The sequence below is a fragment of the Opisthocomus hoazin genome, chromosome 1 (assembly GCF_030867145.1).
Source record: "Opisthocomus hoazin isolate bOpiHoa1 chromosome 1, bOpiHoa1.hap1, whole genome shotgun sequence".
NCBI classification, from domain to species: Eukaryota; Metazoa; Chordata; class Aves; order Opisthocomiformes; family Opisthocomidae; genus Opisthocomus; species Opisthocomus hoazin.
In genome coordinates this window covers 148,361,064-148,381,516 of record NC_134414.1, presented here as the reverse complement: position 1 = coordinate 148,381,516, position 20,453 = coordinate 148,361,064, and the positions used below count along the sequence as shown (strand labels likewise).

At 42.3% G+C, this 20,453-nt stretch overlaps 1 protein-coding gene across 2 annotated transcripts in view; it reads left to right on the top strand.

The window, feature by feature from the left end:
• The first annotated feature begins 1,100 nt into the window (after positions 1–1,100).
• The window catches only part of BCL2L13 (BCL2 like 13), a 46,181-nt gene continuing 26,828 nt past the window's right edge, over positions 1,101–20,453 (top strand). Inside the window, exons 1-4 of one of the 2 annotated variants that reach the window (XM_075440879.1) lie at positions 1,101–1,209; positions 6,778–6,967; positions 17,479–17,589; positions 18,579–18,735. In XM_075440879.1, coding sequence (XP_075296994.1) covers positions 6,847–6,967; positions 17,479–17,589; positions 18,579–18,735 — 389 coding nt within the window. In that variant the 5' untranslated portion in view covers positions 1,101–1,209; positions 6,778–6,846. Of the gene's footprint in view, positions 1,210–4,295; positions 4,315–6,777; positions 6,968–17,478; positions 17,590–18,578; positions 18,736–20,453 lie in introns of those variants that run through there. The other variant, XM_075440888.1, reaches the window with a different exon arrangement.

Sequence of the window (20,453 nt, the reverse complement as noted above, 5' to 3'; positions counted from 1 at the left end):
CGATTCACGGCCTGGGTGTTGCTGCTGTTAGACCCGCTGCCATTTTGTGGCCCTGAAACGCTTGGGGCTGTTTTAAAACCACAGAATCACAGAACGTTAGGGGTTGGAAGGGACCTCTGTGGGTCATCCAGTCCAACCCCCTGCCGAAGCCGGGTCACCTACAGCAGGCTGCACGGGACCGCGTCCAGGTCGGTCTTGAATATCTCCAGAGAAGGCGACTCCACAGCCTCCCTGGGCAGCCTGTTCCAGTGCTCCGTCACCCTCAGAGGGAAGAAGTTCTTCCTCGTGTTCAGACGGAACTTCCTGTGCTTCAGTTTGTGCCCATTGCCCCTTGTCCTGTCGCTGGGCACCACTGAAAAGAGTCTGGCCCCATCCCCCTGACACCCACCCTGCAGATATTTGTAGGCATGCTGTGCTGGTTCTCCAGGAGCTCCGTTGCTGCTTCCGCTCTTTCCTTCGTGGCCAAATTTAAAGCAGCCTTCATAACCCGCAGAGGTGTTTGTGTATTCTGGCTGGTGGGAAGCTTCCATCTCTATTCTGCAGGTGCATTTGCCGGAGAGAACAGAGCCTTTCCTTCCAAACCAGCATCAAATCCGGTATTTGTCACAGCCACGCTTCTTCCTGGCTTGTTTCCATTGCGTTGATTCTAACTGTGCCTCTTTTTCTGTGTGAAAAAGCTTATTATAAAAAAATATGTGTAGCTTTTATGGGTTTTTTTTTCATACCGCAATTATTCAACAATGCCGGGAATCAACTGGCATTCCGGAGCTTGAGAACCCTGCACTGTTACCTCGGGCACAACCTAAGGTAACACTGACCCGGTCGGAGCTTCCTCCAGGCTGGCTCTCCCTCCCCCGGCCCCTTAGCCCGCTAGCTCCCCTCCATACGCCCCGCTACCCGCCTCGGCCTGGGCCGAAGCAGAAGCACCGCCCCCTACCAGGCCCCGCCCCCTGGAGTCGTCACGGGGCGGGAGAGGCGCCCCGCCCTTCGGCGCGCGCCGTGACGCCGTGCCTCCCCCCCCGCCCCGCGTTCCCCTCCTCCCCGCCCCTCCATTATGGCGGCGGCGGCGGCAAATTAGGGCAGAGCTCGCACCGCCTCGCGCGCGCGCCCGCGCCCGCGCGCGCGCGCGCCCACCGACCAACCCCCGGCGGACCGACCCGGAGCGGCGCCGCTCCTCGCGCGCCCGCCCCGCCCCCGCCGCGCTCGCAGGTGAGGAGGGGGGCGGGCGGGCGGTTTATTTATTTATTTGTTTGTTTGTCCGCTTGTTTATTTGTTTGTTTGTTTTCCCCTCGCGCCCCCGCCGCCCGGGAGCGGGGCGCGCGGGCACGAGGACGGTGCGGCCGTAGGGCAGCTCGGCGGCAGCGCGCGCTCCTCCTCCTCTCTCCCCCCCCCGCCGCGCGCTGCCTGTGAGGGGAGGGGGGAGGCGGCCGCTCCCCGCGGGCCGGGGGCCGCACAACTTCCCCGCGGGGGCGGGGCGCGGTGGGGCCGCGCCCCCCGGCGCCCGTTGTTGGCCCCTTCCCCGCCGTGCCCGGGGCCGAAGGCCGTGCCTGGGGCCGCCTCGACGGCCGGCGGTGGTGCCGCTGCGGGCCGGGCCCCGCGATGTGGGGAAAGGGCTGCGCCCTCCCCCGTCCCCCGGCAGCTCCTGAAGGGCGGCGGCAAGGAGAGCCGGGCCCCTCGGCGGAGGGGGTTGCGGCCCGCCCGCCCCTGCCGCCGTAGCGTGTCGGCTGTGGCTCCCGCCCGGACCCCGCCGGCTGACTCATCCCGGCTCAGCGCTCCTTGCCCCGGGTCTAAATGCCTCGGTTCCTCGCCTCAGCGGCCGAGCAGCTTACGCTGCGCGCTGGCAGGCTGCTGGGCCGCTCTGCTCTGCCTCGGCCCGGCCCTGGAGCGGCGGAGGGCTCCTGCCTTGCCTGCCTGTCCTCTCGGCCGCTTGCAAACCCACGCAGTGCTCGGCGAGTTACAGAAAGAAAGTGAATGAGAGCTTGTTAAAGAAAGCTGGGTTTGTCGTCATTTAATATTGTGGTACGACGGTTTAAAGCTGGAAAGGACTGAGAACCTTTATAGCAGATAACTCATACAGCTTTTGGTTTTCTTCCTGAAAGAAGAATCAAACCGCTCGCCTAGAATGCTCACTTAATTACTTTTCCCTCTAAGGTCAACTGAAACCACTGCCTGGATAAACGACTATCATAGGAATTTTCCAGTATTTCTATCCATTAAGTGCCACTAGAGGATCAGTAATGGATGCAGTATTGATTCATTTTCAGTAGAACTGACATGTTTGAACTCAGTAGTCCTCAGTTTATTAAAAACAATCTCTTAGTCATACCACCATATACTGTTGGAAAAGTACGCTGGAGCATTTATCTTCCAACGTGATCATGATGGGGTGCTTTGGAAGGGCCTGCCTGTTACATGAAGTGTTTTCGGAGGCAAAGTGCCGCAAGGTTAAACTAGTCCGCACACGCAAGTCGCATCCAAAATCCCCACACAAGCCTTCGGGTGAGGTTGCAGAGCGCTGGAGTGTTTTCCATCTTCTTGGTATGGGGTGTGGTTTTGTAGACCTGCAGCTCTTTGAAATCCGGTAGGTTTGGATAAAGAGCACTGCACACACGTAAGGCTGTAGATCAGAGTGAGCTGAGCGTCGTTACCTGTTGCAGAGATCGGTGTCAGGAGGACGACCCAAACCTGTGAACGTGTCGGCGGCACGCTGCCCTGAGAGTGATTTGAACTCCGATGCCGCCGTGTTGTTGTCTCACTAATCTCCCTGTCTGTGCTTCGGTGAACGCTTGCTGACTGAGAGCACGCGGGCTTTGAAATCGTCCCTCACCGGCAGGAAGTATTCTGCTGGAGCAGCAGTCTCGGGTGATTGGGTTTGTAGCCGGTAAGAGAGGCTTGGTAACCAGGGCTGTAGCTGGGAACGGCATCCAGCCCTAGACTGACTCCGTTTCCAAGTGTGACTTAGCTACGGTCATGGTGGCGGTGTGGTTTGCAAAAAGAAGGCGATCTGTGACGCCGCTGTTGTTTCTGGACCTGTGGAGTTAGTGCATTAGAAATCGGTAGCGATATTGATCACCTACTGTTTTGTTTATAAATGTGCAGCAAAACACTTTGTGAGGCTAAAGCTCTAAATGCAAAGAGCGAGTTTCTGCCCTGCAACAGGGAATAGACGAAGTAGGTCTGGGTGGCAACTGGTGAACTGTGCTTATGGGCAGCATCACCGTGCTGTTGCAGTTCATCTTTTGAGTGATGCGCGGTAAACATAGCTTGATGCACGCTAGGATTTTGCAGGTAAAGACTAAAAGGTAGCAGAGCCTCATCGCTAGGGGATTATATTCGCTGTGTTCGTCGGTAGACTTGCATTGCCCGTTATCTAACATACAACTCTTCTGTGGATTAGGATGTGGCAGATTGCGTGAGGAAATGTCAGTCTGACTGGAACTCCTGTTCTCCGGTCGGTTGAGCGGCTCAGCCCACATGAAGCGAGTGACAGCAGGGTCGGAGGAGTAACACCCTAAGTAAGCTTCAACAGGCGTAGCCTTTTATTCTCCCAAGGGCACAGCAGAGGAGAAGGGTGAAATGTTTTTGTAGGCAGTAATTGGCAGAAGTTTTGATCTCTTTAGCTTTATGAGAGGCAATGTTCTTGCAGTGAATCTGTTACAACAGAAGTAACACTCTTGCCCTTGCTTGGAGACAGTCTGTATAATGCCTGATTTCCTCTGCTCCATTACATTTCCCGTACAGGTCTTTGTCGTATTCTCTTAAACAGATTCTGAACTCTCTTCTATTTTGCTCCTGTAGTGGAAAGCTCTCCTTCCTCTGATCTGGCCTTTCAAGCCGCGTGTCCTATTTTAGTCCTGCTCGTTCCTGAAAAATGGCCTTTTCTGAGATATTCACAGTATTTGAGTCAATATTTCTCTATTTCTTTTTGTAAACAAAAACAGTCATTCACAATTCAAAATGAGTAATTCAGTTGCTGTGCCGTGGGCTTCTCTCAAAGGAAGACAAGTGATTCTGAAGTGCATTTCCAGTCTGACATTCTTTTATGTGAAGCTGGAGATACTTCTTCCATTCAAGTTCTTAAGTCTCCCTTTTTGTTTCAGTATAAAACTACTTCTCAGAATATATCGACGAAAGCGATTACTTTTTTTCATCCAGAATTTTTTTTGCTTCGTTCTTTTCCCAGGGAAACATTAACCACTATTTAAATAAGCCGTGGTCTGATTCTCTCTTCCTCCTCCCTCCAGAGGTGCTGAGCTAACCATGCTGAAATTTTCATGAATTAGGCCTCACTGCTGCACATGGATCATTGTGCTGGTATGGAGTCTCATGCTTGCTTTGATTGACTGTTTTTTTTCCCTTTATTTTCTGCATTGCTTTGGCATTATTTTTTAAAGAATAACTTTTGTTATATATTCAGACTTGTTCTGTGATCGACAGTGTAGTGTCTGGATGTCTCTGGATGATTTGTCAGACTGATTCTTTCGGGACAGATCAGTTCAGGTAGTGTGGAAGGGCTCCCATCTGCTGTGAAGGTGCTGCAGAAAGCGTGTTGGTTTCTGGACTGTGGATCTCTGCTGGACAAACCAGAACTGAAACGTGCTGGGGAGCTTCTGCTTTTTGGTGAATGCTGTCTTTCACACCTGGTGATGTGAACATGTCATGTGTTGATGGCATCTGGGGATCTGGTCTGAAGAGCAGATCTGTTGTTAAAAGGATCCTAAAGTCTGCAGAGCAGTTGTTTATTCCAAATCTCCATGCTTTGTGACGGTCTCTGTTTGTGGAAGTGGCTGAAGGGTAACCGTGTATTGTGTAAAAGCTGTGCATATCCTCTGCTATAATTTCTTAAGTTTCTGAAGCACGATACGTTGCCTGTAGAGCACTGGGGTGAAAGAGGCAACAAAAACGTAGGATTACTGCTCCAAAGGAAAAGGGATGCTTGTTGGCTCAAAAGTTTCAACATTGGTTCCTTCCTGTATAAATCTCTGCTTCTGTTCAAGCCATAGCAAAGACTCAACTCAATCTTTCTGGTAAAGGATTTCGCGCATTTTGAAATACCTGGCGAGAGGCAGAGCTTCCAGAGTACAGTCTTCATGAGAGAGTCCTCTCCTGTTTGCAATACTGAATGAGTTTCAGAAGCTAGAGTTGCTAACGATTAGCGAAAGAACGCTTAGCCAATTTTAGACCAACTCTTTTCCTGTTGCAGCTTTTAGTTTGATGGATAATTTTTTTTTTGCCAAGCTACCTACTCACACAGTAACCATGCCACAGCACAGTTACCATTCTGTTTATCCTCAGTAACCAGTTGTACAGCTACTAACCTGAATTCCTTTCCAGGGAGGGGAGGGGGGTTAGAAGTTAGCCCAGACATACATCTTGCATAGCTAGACAGATCGATGTTTTTCTTTTGCTTACTCTGTTTATTATTATTGCTCTTAATCTTGAGGCTTCCTTTGTAGGTTGTGCTTTGGTTTGGGAACCTGGTTGTCTCTCTCAGTCTCAAGGCGCTTCCAGTGTAATCGGGGATGCTCTTGAGATGTTCCAACTCCTGTTCAGTGTACATAGCATTTTTCTGATTCAAACTCCTTTAAGCTTTAAACTTGGTTTAGATATTTCTGCTAAATGTAACTGCACTCTCACGCTAGTAAATTGTCTAGCTTCTTCGGTTAAGTAGCTGTTCTGTAGCATGAACGTTTCTGCACGCCTTTCAGTTAGACATCCATTCTGATGGACAAGAGTGGACTGCTGCTTGTTTGGGAATGACTCTTTGAAGTGATGGAGAAATTAATTGAGAGTTTATCTTAAAGCCCTGAATATTGTTATTTGATTCATTGAGTAGGTTGTGTGTTGGAAGTAGGTATCCAGCCTGTTCCTAATATAAAGAGCTAAAAGATGTTAATTAACCGGAAACTTCCTTTCAGTCTGCTGTGTATCTTTTTCCCCACTTCCCTGGTGCCTTCTGAACTATTTTTTTCCCCTTGTCCTTAAATGCTGTTTTTAATTTCTCTCTGCCTGAGTTTTTGATTATTGACAAAACTTCCTGGATGTTTGAAAAAAGCGACAAAACAAATAAAGTAAAACAGGGAAGTTCTGTGGCCAGATGTTGCTGTTAGGTGTGAATTTCTGTTTTTAAAGTATTAATGTTTGGGTCAGAAATCCAGGACACACAACCACCTGTTCTTCCAATCCCTACAATGAATGTGGAATTTCCTCTGTTGACTGTGTGTTTTCCATTGCTGTTGAAACAGTAAAATGAATTCGAGGCAATGGTGGTCACTTTTTCTGCATTAAAATTTTTAAGCATCGTAACAGAGAACCTGAGAAAGCAGACAACTGGGAAAATACTTCTCAGAGGCTTAGGGGAAAAGAGACTCCTCAGAACCTGGCTTTTTGCTTCAAATTGTAGTTAACCAAGTCTTCAGAATCCCTCAAAAACTCTTTGGGTGAATACATGTGTATTTTTCTGTGTGGTTGAGTTGGGAGGCGTTAGGAGACAGACACATGGTGAGGAGCTGTTCAGTTTGCTTTAGAGTGAGAGTACGTATGCCAAGCAGGAGTGAGAAATGCCACTGCTGGCAGCAGGCAGGCCAGGCGCTGGACTGGGGGACGGTTGATTTTACTCTGCATGGTTCTTATTAAAATAAGAATGCATAGGATATCAGGGGCAAAAACCTGGATATTAATTCATGATTGTTACATAATTCCTTGTTATGTACGAGTTCACGACCTATTGCAGCTTTATAAAAAAACCAAACAAAACGTTCTATTCTTTCCTTACAGTCTTCCTCAATTATCTGGAGAAAACCCTACGTGCCCCATAAGAGCACTGCCACATTACAAGCCAACCCGATGGCGTCCTCTACTGCTGTGCCTGTAGGATTTCACTATGAAACAAAATACGTAGTTCTCAGCTACCTGGGACTTCTATCACAAGAGAAGCCACAGGAGCATCCTCCTGCTTCGGCTCAAGGTAATACTTGCATATTCATCTGTACCTATTTACATGTGCAACTGTGTTTGTAATTAGTTCTTTGTTTGTTTGTGCGTGGATGCAGAAGGTTAACCTGATGTTTAGTGTCATGCATCTCTTGTTTTGTTCGTTCAAAATAATGGGAAGAGACGCTGATGGAAACAAAATGGTTTGTATTTAGATTACTGTTTTAATTTGAGCTATGCCAGGGCCAGTTGGTGTTAATGAAGCAAGTAAGTGGTTTTAGTAGGTGTCTTGAGATTGGGGGGGGATGGATTTGTTGAGCTGTCTTGAGAATTTGAGCCCATGCTTGCTTTTTTTGGGAGGCAAGTGGAAGTAAGCAGGGGTGAGGTGTTGTTTGCCAGCATAAACTCTGAGTGATGGCATGAGCAATCTCATGTGCTAAATAGTTTTGCCCTATTATGTGAACAACTTCTGTTGTTGTCAGTCAGTGGTAGTGCAGGGATGTGAGGCTTAAGCTGGCCTATGCTGCAGCTATTTATTTATTCATTTTTTAAGAAGTCAAGGACTGCATGGAGTCAGATAGTCAGATGTTTCTTCCAGAACAGGTTTATGCATATAGGCGGTTATATAAATAAATAGGAGGCAGAAAAATGTTCGATAGATTGTGTTTCACATAAACCTAGGTGGTAAAACTTCCTTTATTTTGTGGTGGCAAGCACTTAAACAGTGTTGTTTGTCAAGATTGTTTTGGTGGCTTGTCACTTCTTAATGATATTTCAGTCACTACTTGTTCGTGTGATTCCAAATTTACTCTGATTAAAGGCGTATTATAAAAAACAAAAGGCAGTCCTCAGAATCTTTTCTTTTCTTTTCTTGAACAAGCATTTAAGAGTGCATTGTCTGTCATTAACTGAATTTACCTGTCATGAAGTGAGAAATTCCTGAAAACAAAAGCATCAGGTTATGACAGAGATTATTTTACCAGTTTGGCACTGACACCAGCATATGCTGGTTATATTATATATAGTTTATAAAATTAGTTTTGTGTATTTCAGGTATGTGTGCTACTTCCTCTTTGACTGCATCTGTGGTCCATGAAAGGAGAGACTCCTTAGTGCCAAGATGCTGTTTCATTAAACCCTTTGCTGGAAAATGTGCTTATTTTAGCGATAATCTCTCATTCTGAATATCCCGTATGGGGTAACTGGGCTATAACTGGAAATGTATTGAGTATGTGTAAAGCTACAAAGTGGAAGAGTCTGCTTTGTTCTGTAAATGCAAGATTCAGAAAGGAAACTATTAATCTTAAGGCTTTTTAAAAATAATTTGGCTGTAGTTACCTTTGAAATATTTGCAAATTGAGAGGAAACCTTTCAGCAGATTCTTGTTAGTGAAACCTGTAACAGATATTTGCATTAAAGAGCAATATTAAAACTTTGTAAAAAGAGTAATCTACAAATGCTCAAATCAATATTTTTTAGTCAGTTAAGAGGAGTTTTAAGCTCCTGAGTAAAGATAACGACTCTACTTTTCAGATATTCTTCAGATATATTAGCTTGTGTGGCTGTAGGCTGTAGTTGGATTTGCTATTAAAATACTCTAAAGCATTGATACTTTCCAAATCTGTTCTTGCATCCTTGTTGCTCTAAACCTTTCCTTCTAAACAGGAAATTCTCCTGCATTTCCCGCACCCTCAGTCCCAAAACCAGACAGTGACAACTTCTCCTCTCCTGGTCATCTTTCACTGTAATTGGATCTCTCTCTCAGTGTTTTTACTGCTTTTGGATCAAAGACTCTGGATAAAATAGTTTTCTCTTACTTCTAATCTGCTGTGTTCTTTCTCACTCTGTTTTGTAATTCCTTGGATGGACTTCAGGCTGTTGTTGAACCAAGTGCAAATGCTTTATCCTTCTGCTTCAAGGTTTGTTTCATTCTTTCCTAACTCACTTTTCCTGGTGCTTTTCTGCGTTCCATGCTTCCAACAGCTTTCATTTGTCTGACAGTTACTTTTTGAAAAATTCTTTGTCCTACTACTTTTCTCTGGTTGCTTGTAACTGAACAGCTGTTTCAGCTGCACTCCCAGGGTATGTGGGGTAACAGTTGTGTGTTTATTTTGAAGTACTGTATGCATCTTCTTTGAATATTAAGTAGTTTGTATATGCAGTCTGTATCTCCTTGTTGTCTGGCACATGGCTGATGCCTGCTTGTGGAGAGCTGTACCAAAGCACCCTCTGTGCTCTACACATGAGAATATATGCTCTATATGCTCCCCTAGGGAGAGAGCAAGCGAAGCAGCAGCCCGTAATGGATATTACCTGCACTGCCTAATGCACAGCTGGAAGTGTGCAGGGTATTACAGTAACAAGCCTGGTCTGAGAAACCTGGTTAGAACAAGAGAAATGTGAAAGCCAGTAAATGGAAATTAGTCATCATTGTGTAGAATCCCGTCAGGAGGAGGAAACTTCTGGTTTTTGGTAACAAAGACATTTGAGGGATAATAACAGTATGACCTTATATCGTGCTTGTCAGCATGTTTTTCAAGCGCTGTCATCAACCATTGATATGATATCATGACTGATCCCAAGTTCCTTTCATTGATGATATTTGTGGTACTTTAAAGCACTGGGCAGAAGTCTTTCTGCTTTCTATGGCTGAACACTGCTGAATTATGGATTGAGAGGATTCTAACACAAAGTACCTATCACTTAATCTTATTTTGCTTTAATTGGTTTATTGTTCTGACAGACCTTTCATGGGAAACAACTGAAGCAGTGATGTTTGACTCTTGGCTGTTTCTGTTTCAGTTGCAGAACACTTCTTTATGTGTTTCATTTATATAAGGTATTAACTCTGGTATATGGTACTTTCCCTTCATATATTTTTCTTAGATCTAAAGAAGCCCTTAGTCTTTGTCTGATTTCTGTATCATGTTACAATATACAGGGAGTATCCAGAAAGGCTGGTTTTAGTTTGCCCTCGCAAGGTTGCCCTCTTTCATCTCCTTGGGTGTTGTAGAGTGAGGAACTCCTCTAGAGGAGGGTTCAGAGTGGGACGCTAATTACAGTCACCTCAGGATCTTCTCTCCTTCCGTTGCGTGGGTACAGAACGTGGGGAAATAAGGCACACTAGGTGTAGTTAGTATTTCTGTACCTCCCTTGAGTCTCCTTCTGCAGCAGTCTACCAGATTTCAGTGAAGTTTCAACACTTCAGTTAAACTAGAGAATGTATATGATGGGTCAAAGAAACCAACAAAAGAAGCGATCTTTCCTAACAGGAGTGGTACTATTTTATCTCTGCTAGAACTGGCAGGAGAAATTGAACGTTTTTTTGTTCATTCCTCTCCCTTTCCTCTTATGGTCATCTCTCACAAACCTCTGCTTTCCTGCATTTTGTACTAGAGAGTTCTTTTTCTGATGTATGTCATTTTGTCCCCAGAACTCAGATAAGAGTAAATCTTTATGATATTTATTACATTTCAAGTTAAAACTTCTCAATTTTTGCAGACATCATATGCTTTACGAGACCATTGGTTTTCAGAGGGGTTTTATTTAGTGAAGAGAAAACTCAGACAAATTACACAGAAGATTACCTCACTGTATTTCCTTTTGGATCTCTTGGTTGGTTTTGATTTTATTGTAAGAAAGATGGCTTCAGTTAAAAGAGCTAAAACGAGTTCTGGCTTGAAGCAAAGAAGGATAATCTAAGTCAACATCTGATTACGACTTTGACATTTTACTTAGCTTCTCTTCAGTGCAAGGACTGAAGAGAGAACCATCTGCAATATTCCAGGCTCTTGAAGAAAAGACAGTTTTAATGGATGAACCAGTCTTTTAACATTACAGCTATACCGTATTCTCTGGTTGGTTTCAGTGTAGTATTCTGTAGTGGATTTCAGTGTCTCTAGAGGAAAATCCAGCAAACTGAGCTGGGCGATAGATAGAGAGATTATTCCTTGTACAGTTTTGGCAAAATAGTGATTCTGCATAGCACTCACTGCAGTTTATTTAAAGCAAAGTCCATTAGCAGTAAATTCTGTTACATTTTGGTAGGTTTTCACATAGGTGAATAATACATATTGCTCAGATAAATCTTACAAAGCACAGACGACAAGACATTGTTTGTGTAAGTTCATGTGGTTTGAGGCAACAGACAAGTACACTTATTTAAAATGTGTGGAAGCTCTCAGCTGTTCACAAGGTTGTGGAGAGATGCTTTAGTATTTTTTCAAAACTCGTTTAGTATCTGTAAGTGCTGGTGCATACACAGAAAATTAATACCAAGTATCGGAAAGCATTTCTACATTTTTCCCCCTGAAGTTCACGCTAATGATAGGGGCCTCCAATCTGCTTCAGTTGTTAGTACTACTTACTTTTTTAAGTGAGTCAAAGTACTTTGTTTTTGTGATTCAGTATATTTATATTCTAAATGCTTCTTTGTGTTTCATTAAGAAGTAGCTTTTAGTGTATTTCTGTTTTGTAATCTACTTCCCCATGGTTTGACCCCATCCCATGGGCTGGTGGCTATAACGAAGATGCTGAAGGAACATAGTTTTTCTGTGTTTTCCTTGACAGAATGAGAAATCTTAAAGAATCCCTTAGCTCACATAGTGTCTGGAAGATTTATAATCAGTGCCACTACTGCGTGGTGGCATAGATTACTCAAGAGGTTTTTGACAGTTATACAGTTTCCCTGAGGTGCCTGCTATCCACAATACTTTAATGCAATTATTTTACAGTGTTCTTTTGACCATTTATTATCTGTATGAAATGTTGTATATAGTCAGTGATCAAGGTGTTTTAGTGGTTTCCCACATACATTTCTTACAGCTGAGCGGTGTTGAAGTGGGTCACTGAGAAAATGGGTTTTACGTTTATTTGTTCACTTGCTTTGGTTAGAAGTGAGCTCTGTTACATCTCGGGAAATACATGTACCAATATGCAGAGATGGTCAGGTTTCATGCATTGTGGGTGAGCTCAAGGCTCCTTGATAGCCATCCCAAATGAACCATCTTTTATATGGTTTTGACAGCCATGGGTTGGATACCTATTGTCGCAAGATTTTCTGTCATCAGGTGTGTTGTAGTTTAACCCGGCAGAAGGCAACTAAGCACTAGACAGCCGCTCGCTCACCCCTCCCCTTGTCCCCAGGGGAATGGGGAGGAGAAATGGACAAAAGGGAAACTCATGGGTTGATGTAAAACAGTTTATTAAGACAACAAAGGAAATACTAATGATACTAGTACTAATGATAATAACAATGATAATAATGAGTATGCAAAATAAACTATAAACTCTACAGATTTTCTCACCACCCAATGACCAATTCACAACCAGTCGCCGAGCAGCAATCACAGAACACCAAACTCAACAATTTTGCTCAATTCCCAAAAAAAGTTTGAACTCCCAGACAAGAGAAGATTCGAACCCACGAAAACAAGAAAGAAAAGATTCCTGCCCCACAGCCAACCCCCATTCACAAACTGAGCATGATGTCCATGGTATGGAATATTTGCGTTGGCCAGCCTGGGCTGGCTGCCTGGCTGTGCTCCCTCCCTGCTCCTGCACACCGGCTCGTTAGCTGAATATGGGAAACTGGAAAAAAGTCCTTGATTTCACAGCAACAGCTGAAAACATGAGTGTTATCAACATTCTTCTCATACTGAATCCAAAACACAGCAACTACTGGGAGGAAAATTATCTTAGCCAAAACCAGGACAAGGTGACACTTGGACTGGCTGTTGCAGAATATCTTGGTTTTCTTCATATTCCATCCCTGTATCTTCACTTACCCTTCATGGTACCTACTGTTGGTGTGTAGGAAATGAAGGAATTTTTTGAGGTGTTTGTAGCTTAGATGAATAACTCATTCCTTAGAATCTTTCCTTTTAGGGCAAAACATACTCACTTTGGCTGAGAAGTCATAGGCTGAAAAGGTACATGTTGTAGGTCAGACCAATCCAGTTCATGGTAATGAGGGAGCTGTTTCCTGGACTGAGGCAAGGAAAGGGAGTTTTTGGGGTATGACTTGGAGAAGCAAGAGGTGGTCCCTCCAGGAATGTGAATTCCCACTTAATTAAGTCTCCTCTCTGCCCACAAAAAAAATTGACCACTAGTTGGCAATGTCTTGTCTCTTTTTGTTTCTTAGTATTTTGGACTTTTTTAGTTTCTTTGAAGCTAAGCCTGCTTATGGTTTATGAATAGCTTCTTTTAAACATTTCTTAAATCAAGGGCTACATCTATGTATGGCAGTCTCTGTTCTGGAGTATGCTGGGGTAATGGATATAGTTTTCTTTAAAGGAAACAGACGAATATGTTTGTAAAGAGATCTTGTTTATTTTTGTCATTTCTCAGCACTTACAGAAGTTTTAGACACTTATTGTTTTAAGGAGTCTGAGATGTTAAAGAAATACTAGAATCATGCTGAAAGTAATTTTTTAAGTCAATGTTGACTATACAGACATTAATATAGTGACCTAGGAGAACTTGAAAACAGAAATATTGGTAAATTAAAATTACAAGAATGAAAGAAAAAAAAAGTCAGGAGCAGTCTGTGACATCAACGGCTGGCTTTTTCATTCATGCTGCATTCACTGGAACTAAAAAGGTGTAACACCTTTTCAGTCTCTCTTTATAGTTGCTGCTGTCTCTTGTTAGCCATAGTTGGACACAAACACTGTAGAATCAGATGTGCATGCTCTTTAGCTCTGATGAATGACTTGAGGACCAGGTTAATCTTTTTTTACTGAACTTCTGGAATGGCCTTATTGGTGGAGTTTTACGGAAGTATTACATTTCGTAGCCATAACACTATCTGATCGTCAGTGATGCAGTGCTTGATGGACATTTAGAATACATTTTCCCCTACTTTGCAGGTTACCTCCAAACACCTGAAAACCAAAATCCTAACAAGGACACACTTGTGCAGAAGGAAATATTTATTCCATAAATAGAAAGTAGAATGCACTAGCTTCTTCCTGTAAGTTTGTGTGACAGATGTTTCTTGTGTCTTTGGGTTGGGAAGAGGCTTTTCAGGGTCAGTTTACCAAAAGCCTGTAATAGGCAAACCCATTTTTTCAGCAAAGGAAAGCATTCAATGTTTATGGATCTTACAAGTACCATTTCTGGTGTGACCATTTGCTTTATTAAATAGTGAAAAAGTGTTCTCCTCTACTAGAAGCTATTTTTACTGATTTATTCTACCTGTTTGCAAACTGACTTGTAAGTTGTCTAAAGGAGAAACAGGTACCACTTGCTTAGGACCTTTGTTGCTGGAATACGCTGTTCTCCGACAACGGGTGCGATTTTTCTTGGTAGCGGTCAATATGCGGGAGATGTAGAAAGCTGAAGTCCATTGATAATTAGGGGAATAAACAGTCCAAAGTCACTGGTCCGGGAGGGGTCAGTTTTTGATGTTTTGGCACGACTGAATAGTCAGATGCCACTGGAATCAGCAGCTGCGGCAAAGTTGTGGGTGTTACGAGATGGAAACCATTGACTGTAGCACTGATTATCTAAACAGCTCTTTTGTACGCTGGCAGCAATGGAATTTCTCTTCCTTCCATTTTCCATGTGACTTATTATCAAGTATGACAGCTTGTCATGTGTGATCATCATCACATTAGTCCCGTGAGAATGGGTGCTCTTCTGAATACCCTCATCCCTTCCACGTACAGGGTGAAGCACAGGTTAAAAGAAGAGTTTGTACTTGCATATACTTGTTGCGCTGTACTTGCATATACTTGTTGTGTTTGACTGTGAAGCAGTGGTTCGGCCAGTCAAAGAGGAGACCTTAAAGGGACTGACAAGGCATTAGTGAGTGTCTGTTCATTAACCAAAAGGAGGAACAGTTTGCTCTTCTCTGGAATTTGTTGTTCAGAGTGGCAGAGAGAGGCTGTTTGAGAAGGGATTTAAGAAGCTAAATAAAGTTATTCTGAACATAGTGATGATGATCTAACTGCGTGGTTAAGTAAAATGGAATGAAACTGACAAGGGGTAATGGCTGCAAGCTGAAAGAGGGCAGATTTAGATTCGATATAAGAAAGAAACTCTTTCCTATGAGGGTGGTGAGGCACTGGCACAGGTTGCGCAGAGAAGGTGTGGGTGCCCCCTCCCTGAAGGTGTTCAAGGCCAGGTTGGATGGAGCTCTGAGCAACCTGATCTAGTGGAAGGCGTCCCTGCCCATGGCAGGAGGGTTGGAACTAGATGATCTATAAGGTCCATTCCAACCCAAACCATTCTATGATTATATGATCTGTTGTTCCTTTAAACTGTTCACGTTAATAAATGTAAATATTTTACACTGATTCGTACCTCGGTTTAGAAAGATTTTGTCTCACAGGTATCTATTGAGTGCTGAGTTTTTAAGCATTAGCATACATTGGGTTAATTCTGTGGATTTAACTTATTTTTCAAATGTAGGAGACCTTGCAAGCTTATTTTCTAGTGTTTTTTCAATACAGAAAATGCACAATGTACTTTACTACACATCTGTATGTGTTAACTAGTATCATTGCTTTTACGGTTTTCACACACTCTGATATGAAAACTAGTGATATTAAGTGTCCGTTATGGAGGAAAGGGGGAGGCACTACAACACTTAAAGTGAGTTCAAACAAATTGAAATAGAGATGAACCAAAGAAAATAGGCAGTTATTCATAAGACCACCAAATTATGATTTAGTGTCTTCAAAACAGGAATGAAGAAAGACAGGCCAGAAAGCTACATTGGGTGTTGCAGGACTCTACCTGAAGATTTGGATGTGAAATATAAGTGACGAGGAAGAAATGAAGTCAGATGATACCAACATTGCAGATATAAATCCTTTCCCTTTTTATTTACTTCTGCTGAGTGAAGAGTGTCTGTAGATCGGAACGATGTCTGAATGCCCAGGTAGAGCTGTAGGCAGTTGGTGTAGATGCAGAAACGATGAGGTAGGTTGGAGGGTAAACAATATTTGGGTGCATGAGTCAGGAACAGTGAACGTGGGGAGTGTCATCAGAAGGCCGGCCAGGAGGTGGTGTTTAAATCATGGGCACGAGAGAACATGAAGTCCAAAATAGAATTCTAAAGAATATTCAGAAGTAAGAGAGGTAGGAAAACGTGTTTTGGGTAACTCAGGCACTGATACTGTTGACAGAAGCAGAGTGCAGGACTAATGAGGGCTGGTAATTGACTCAAAACTTAGGGAAGGAAATGGCTGGAAGGGGGATTACTTAGCAAAGGGAAGTTTTGTGGTCAAATTTATTTGTTTGTTTATTTCAGTAGTAAGTTGATACAAAATTCACTTTTGTATTCATGTGGATAGAACAGAGATCCATTTTATCTATAAGTAGGACATTTTAAGGATTTGAAAGAAGAGAAGAAGAAAATTTCAGTGGTAGGCTATTGATTCAGTGATGTTTGGTGAAAATAAGACAGCAGTTAATGGAACAGTTTTAGTAGTGTGCTTTAAGAATAGGATTTGAAGGCAAGCTTGAAAGTTGATGGAAGAGATAAAGATGAGCGAACACAAAGGAGAAGCAGCTCAGTAGCAAGAGTTTTGAGCTTGAACTCTGTCCAAGGCATCTGCTATTTCCATTAGTACCCACCCCATGAATAGTTACTTAAGTAGTTACCTTGCCATGCGGCCTAATATTGGAAAGGTTGACATTCAGCAGGCAGTTCCTTAAAGATTCAAATGTTTCAAATACCTTGGCTTGTTTGGAAACAGTTTTGTGTTTCTGTTTTGCTACAGCGTAATAATTAAGATGATGGAGAGTCTATGTAATCCTGAACAATATCACTGAAACAACTACTTGTTACCAAATACCTAGTCAGCAGACGGAATATGTATTTGTGATCCCAAACCTTGGCATGTGTACTTCTGGGGTTGTGCAGCCATTTCAGATCCCTAAATGACTTGATTAGGGTATGAAAACTGACCATTGACTGGCAATTGTGGGGTCCTTTGTCCCTATTGTTACTTGTGAACCTGGTCTTAAATTGTTTTATCGTGGCGTGCAGACTCCTCATGAACAAATGATGCACAGTTAATAGACTTCAGGACTCTCTCTTGATGTCATTACATAGTTGCTCTGAGTATTTTTGTAGATTTTGCAAGCATCAATATCAATTTTATATTTTGCTACTAAAAATCAAGTTTATGCCCATGTCTACTTTGTTTAGGTGTAGTTTGATAATGAGTGTGTTAGTTTTAATGACTGCTTGTTTATGTGCCTTGGTTTGATTTTGTTTTAAATTTAAGATAAGTTTGTTTTAAAGCTGTTACATATATTCTGTTTGTGGCTTTACAGTTCGATTTTTTTTTTTATTATATTCATATTTAAAGCATGTATTCTATCTTGAATAGGCCTGGAGGTTTATGTGTGTCTGCGTTCATGTAATAAAACTTTCGTAATAAATGCACTTAAGGGATCATACTTTTTATGTTGCTGTCTGAAATAGAATTTTCACCTTGAATTGCTTTATAGTTAATATTTCAGTATGGTGTTCCATTATCTTCCTTATATGAAATACTACATTTGAATAATTTCTCTGTTTTCTTCTAGGGACTCAACAACAGCTTATGGCACAAGATGCTTCAGAGAAAGAAGCTTTGGAGAAGATTAAAATAGAAATTGAGGAGGAGCTAAAACATCTTGATGAAGAAATCTTGGAAGGTGCTCTTCAGATTTTCCCATTGCGATTGATACTCTCTATGTGCTATAATGGTGGTTAATTTGTAACAGGTACTCTAGTTGAAGAGATTTTTGGACCTGTTGTATCTCTTTACCCTCCTTCCCCCCCAAGATTTCTACACATTATCACATGAAGTAAAATAGTTAAACGTTACTGTGTGGAGCAGTGGAGTCTAGCCAAAACAAACAATTGAATGACACTTAATAGGTTACTATAAATAATAAAATGTTAGCAGCTCTTAAGCTGCTCCGGTTGATGACAGACCTGAAATCATTCCTCAGCAGCTAACATTCAGAGGAGTTTGGACTTAAACCATGAGATTTCTCACTTCCACCAGTTTTTTTTTTTTGTGACATGCTTTGACCTCTACATGTGACTTCTATAGGACTCCCAGCAAGGGGTGATTTGGAAACAAAGTTTGCTTTGCATGTGTGTTGAAAGTTGGAAATGTGAAGTAGAAAGGCTCCGGATCTGTTCATGTTCGTCCATACAGACCATTTCTAGAAGTTTTAAACTGAGAAGAAAAAGGTTATATGAAATATATATAAGTATTACTTATTATTATATATATAAGTATTACTTTTTAAAAAATGATACTCCAGTTCTGCTGCAGATACGTCCATGGGTGGGCAAATTTTACCATGGAAAAGAAGCTCTCTTGCTGCCCCATCAGTGTTTGCATCAGCTTAAAATTGAGAGTAGTTGCACATTCAGCTCACTTGCTGGTTAGGATGCAGTTGTGAAATAAGAGCTGGAGGGGAAATGTAGCTTAGAGTCATCTATGGCTTGTAAGTGTCACTTCTGGAATATGTTTGGACCATACCTTTTTTACTACAATTTGTTTGTAGCATGCTTTGACTAGAGAGTTGTGGTTTCTTCATCCTTCATGTAAACTGTTGCAATAAGAAATCTCAGACTGTTGATGTTGTTATGTGAGTCTGTTTATTTTTACTTTTTTTTTTTCTCTCAGCATTCACCACTACAGGATTTGACTGCCACACTTCCCCAGTGTTCAGTCCTGCCAATCCAGAGAGCTCAATAGAAGACTGCCTGGCTCATTTAGGAGAGAAAGTGTCCCAGGAATTGAAAGAACATCTGCACAAGGCACTGCAGATCTTGCTAAGCAAGTGAGTTTCCTTTTTTTTTTTTTTCAGAGGGAAGGTGTTTCCTTTTGCATTGTGACTGCTGCTGAAATGCTAAAGATAGGAATAAATTTTGTATTGCATTTCTTCTTTTGCAATGTTCCTTTATCTGGCTGTTTTTTTTGTTTTCTGTTGTAATGTGTGAATACTTCTTTGTGGTATTTACTCTCTGCAGTAATGTAAGTTCTAAAATTTTTCTAGTCTTTTATCATTGAACTTCTGAGACCGATTCAAGTAGTTGGAGTTGCAGGTGAAACTGGCAGCTGCCAGTTGCCATTGCCAATTTCATGGATGCTCGGCTGTAGCCAGATTGACTGCTTTTCCCTTAAAGCAAAGAGTGAAGGTGAAAGTTTGTTGGTAGTCTGGCTCAAGATGACTGGGAGAGTTTCCCTGAAAGGATGGTAGTTAGATGCTTTATGACTACCGTTCAGGCACACATCTGAAGCAAATGTGGGCCCCTGGGATAACCTTGGTGCCTTAAGAGCTGTCCTGCCAGTTTAAGCTTATTGTTGAAACAGCATGTTGTACTTGGCATGCTAGTATCTTGATGTTTTGCAAATTAGTGAAATTGTTGTGGTTGCTTGTTTTTCTGTTATAAATTGCCTGCCTTTACAAGCCAGGCATTTGCCCCATATGACCTTAAAAACTTGTACTTAGTATCTTCTGAAGAGCCGAGGTTTTCATAAATACCTCACTACACACAAACAAAACAAACTTCTAACAAGTTGGAAAATTAGCAGTAGGCCTTGCAACCCATCCTTTTTGTGTGTCTGAAATGGTAAAATGAAATGACAGCATTTTAAGCTTAAATGTCTTGAAGGTTGTAGATAATTCGCTGTCCCACATTGAGGGGTCATAACTGGTGCACACTAGGTTGATTCTTTTTGGAGAGTTCGTGATATGAGGTCTTTGAGAATTAAGTGGTTCTAGCTTGTTAGTAGCCTGATGTTTTAGGCTTCTTGTATTTTCTGTGGGAAAATATTTGCATTCTATTTTTTTCATGTATATACATACATACGAAGTCTGAAATCCCTTTGAAAATGTGTTGGCACGCATGCCTTTTAGTAATGCAAACTAGAGCTACTTTTTAATCTCTGGATAATATCCTTCCTGCAGCTGTTGTTGCTCTTCTCATCCCACTGATTCATTTGGATTTGTGTTTTAAAGGAACTAATGTACCAAGGAACATAAGAGAATACACTAAAAATGACAAAGCCAAATTGTGTTTTCCCCAGTGTGCTTTAATGCTGTTCTTTTACATGTTTGCTACAGTAGTGCTATTTGATGCAATACTTATTTATCTTGCTTTTATTTTCCTGTCTTTTTATATGCACGTAAACAAGTGTGCTATGGTACAGTAGGCTATTACATCATGACAAGTTCTTGGAGTTCAATAGGCAGCCTTCTGTCCAATACCAGTTACCACTATTTCCCTTAAAGTAAAGTCTGAACTTGCTTTTTGTCATGATCTGGCTCAGAACAGCTGCTTTTGAAGCAGTGCATCTTCTGCTGTCACTTGGCAGAAAGTCTTTACTGTTACGGACTCTAAGATACTATGTGATTTTGGAGAAAAGAGTATGGAAGTGGGGAATTTCATCATCTCAATTCAGAGAAGAAGAGGTGCAATGAATCTAAAATAGAGGTATCTACTGAAATACAAAGGGTTTTTTGTGATCAGAAGTGCTTTCTTGCAAATAAAGCTT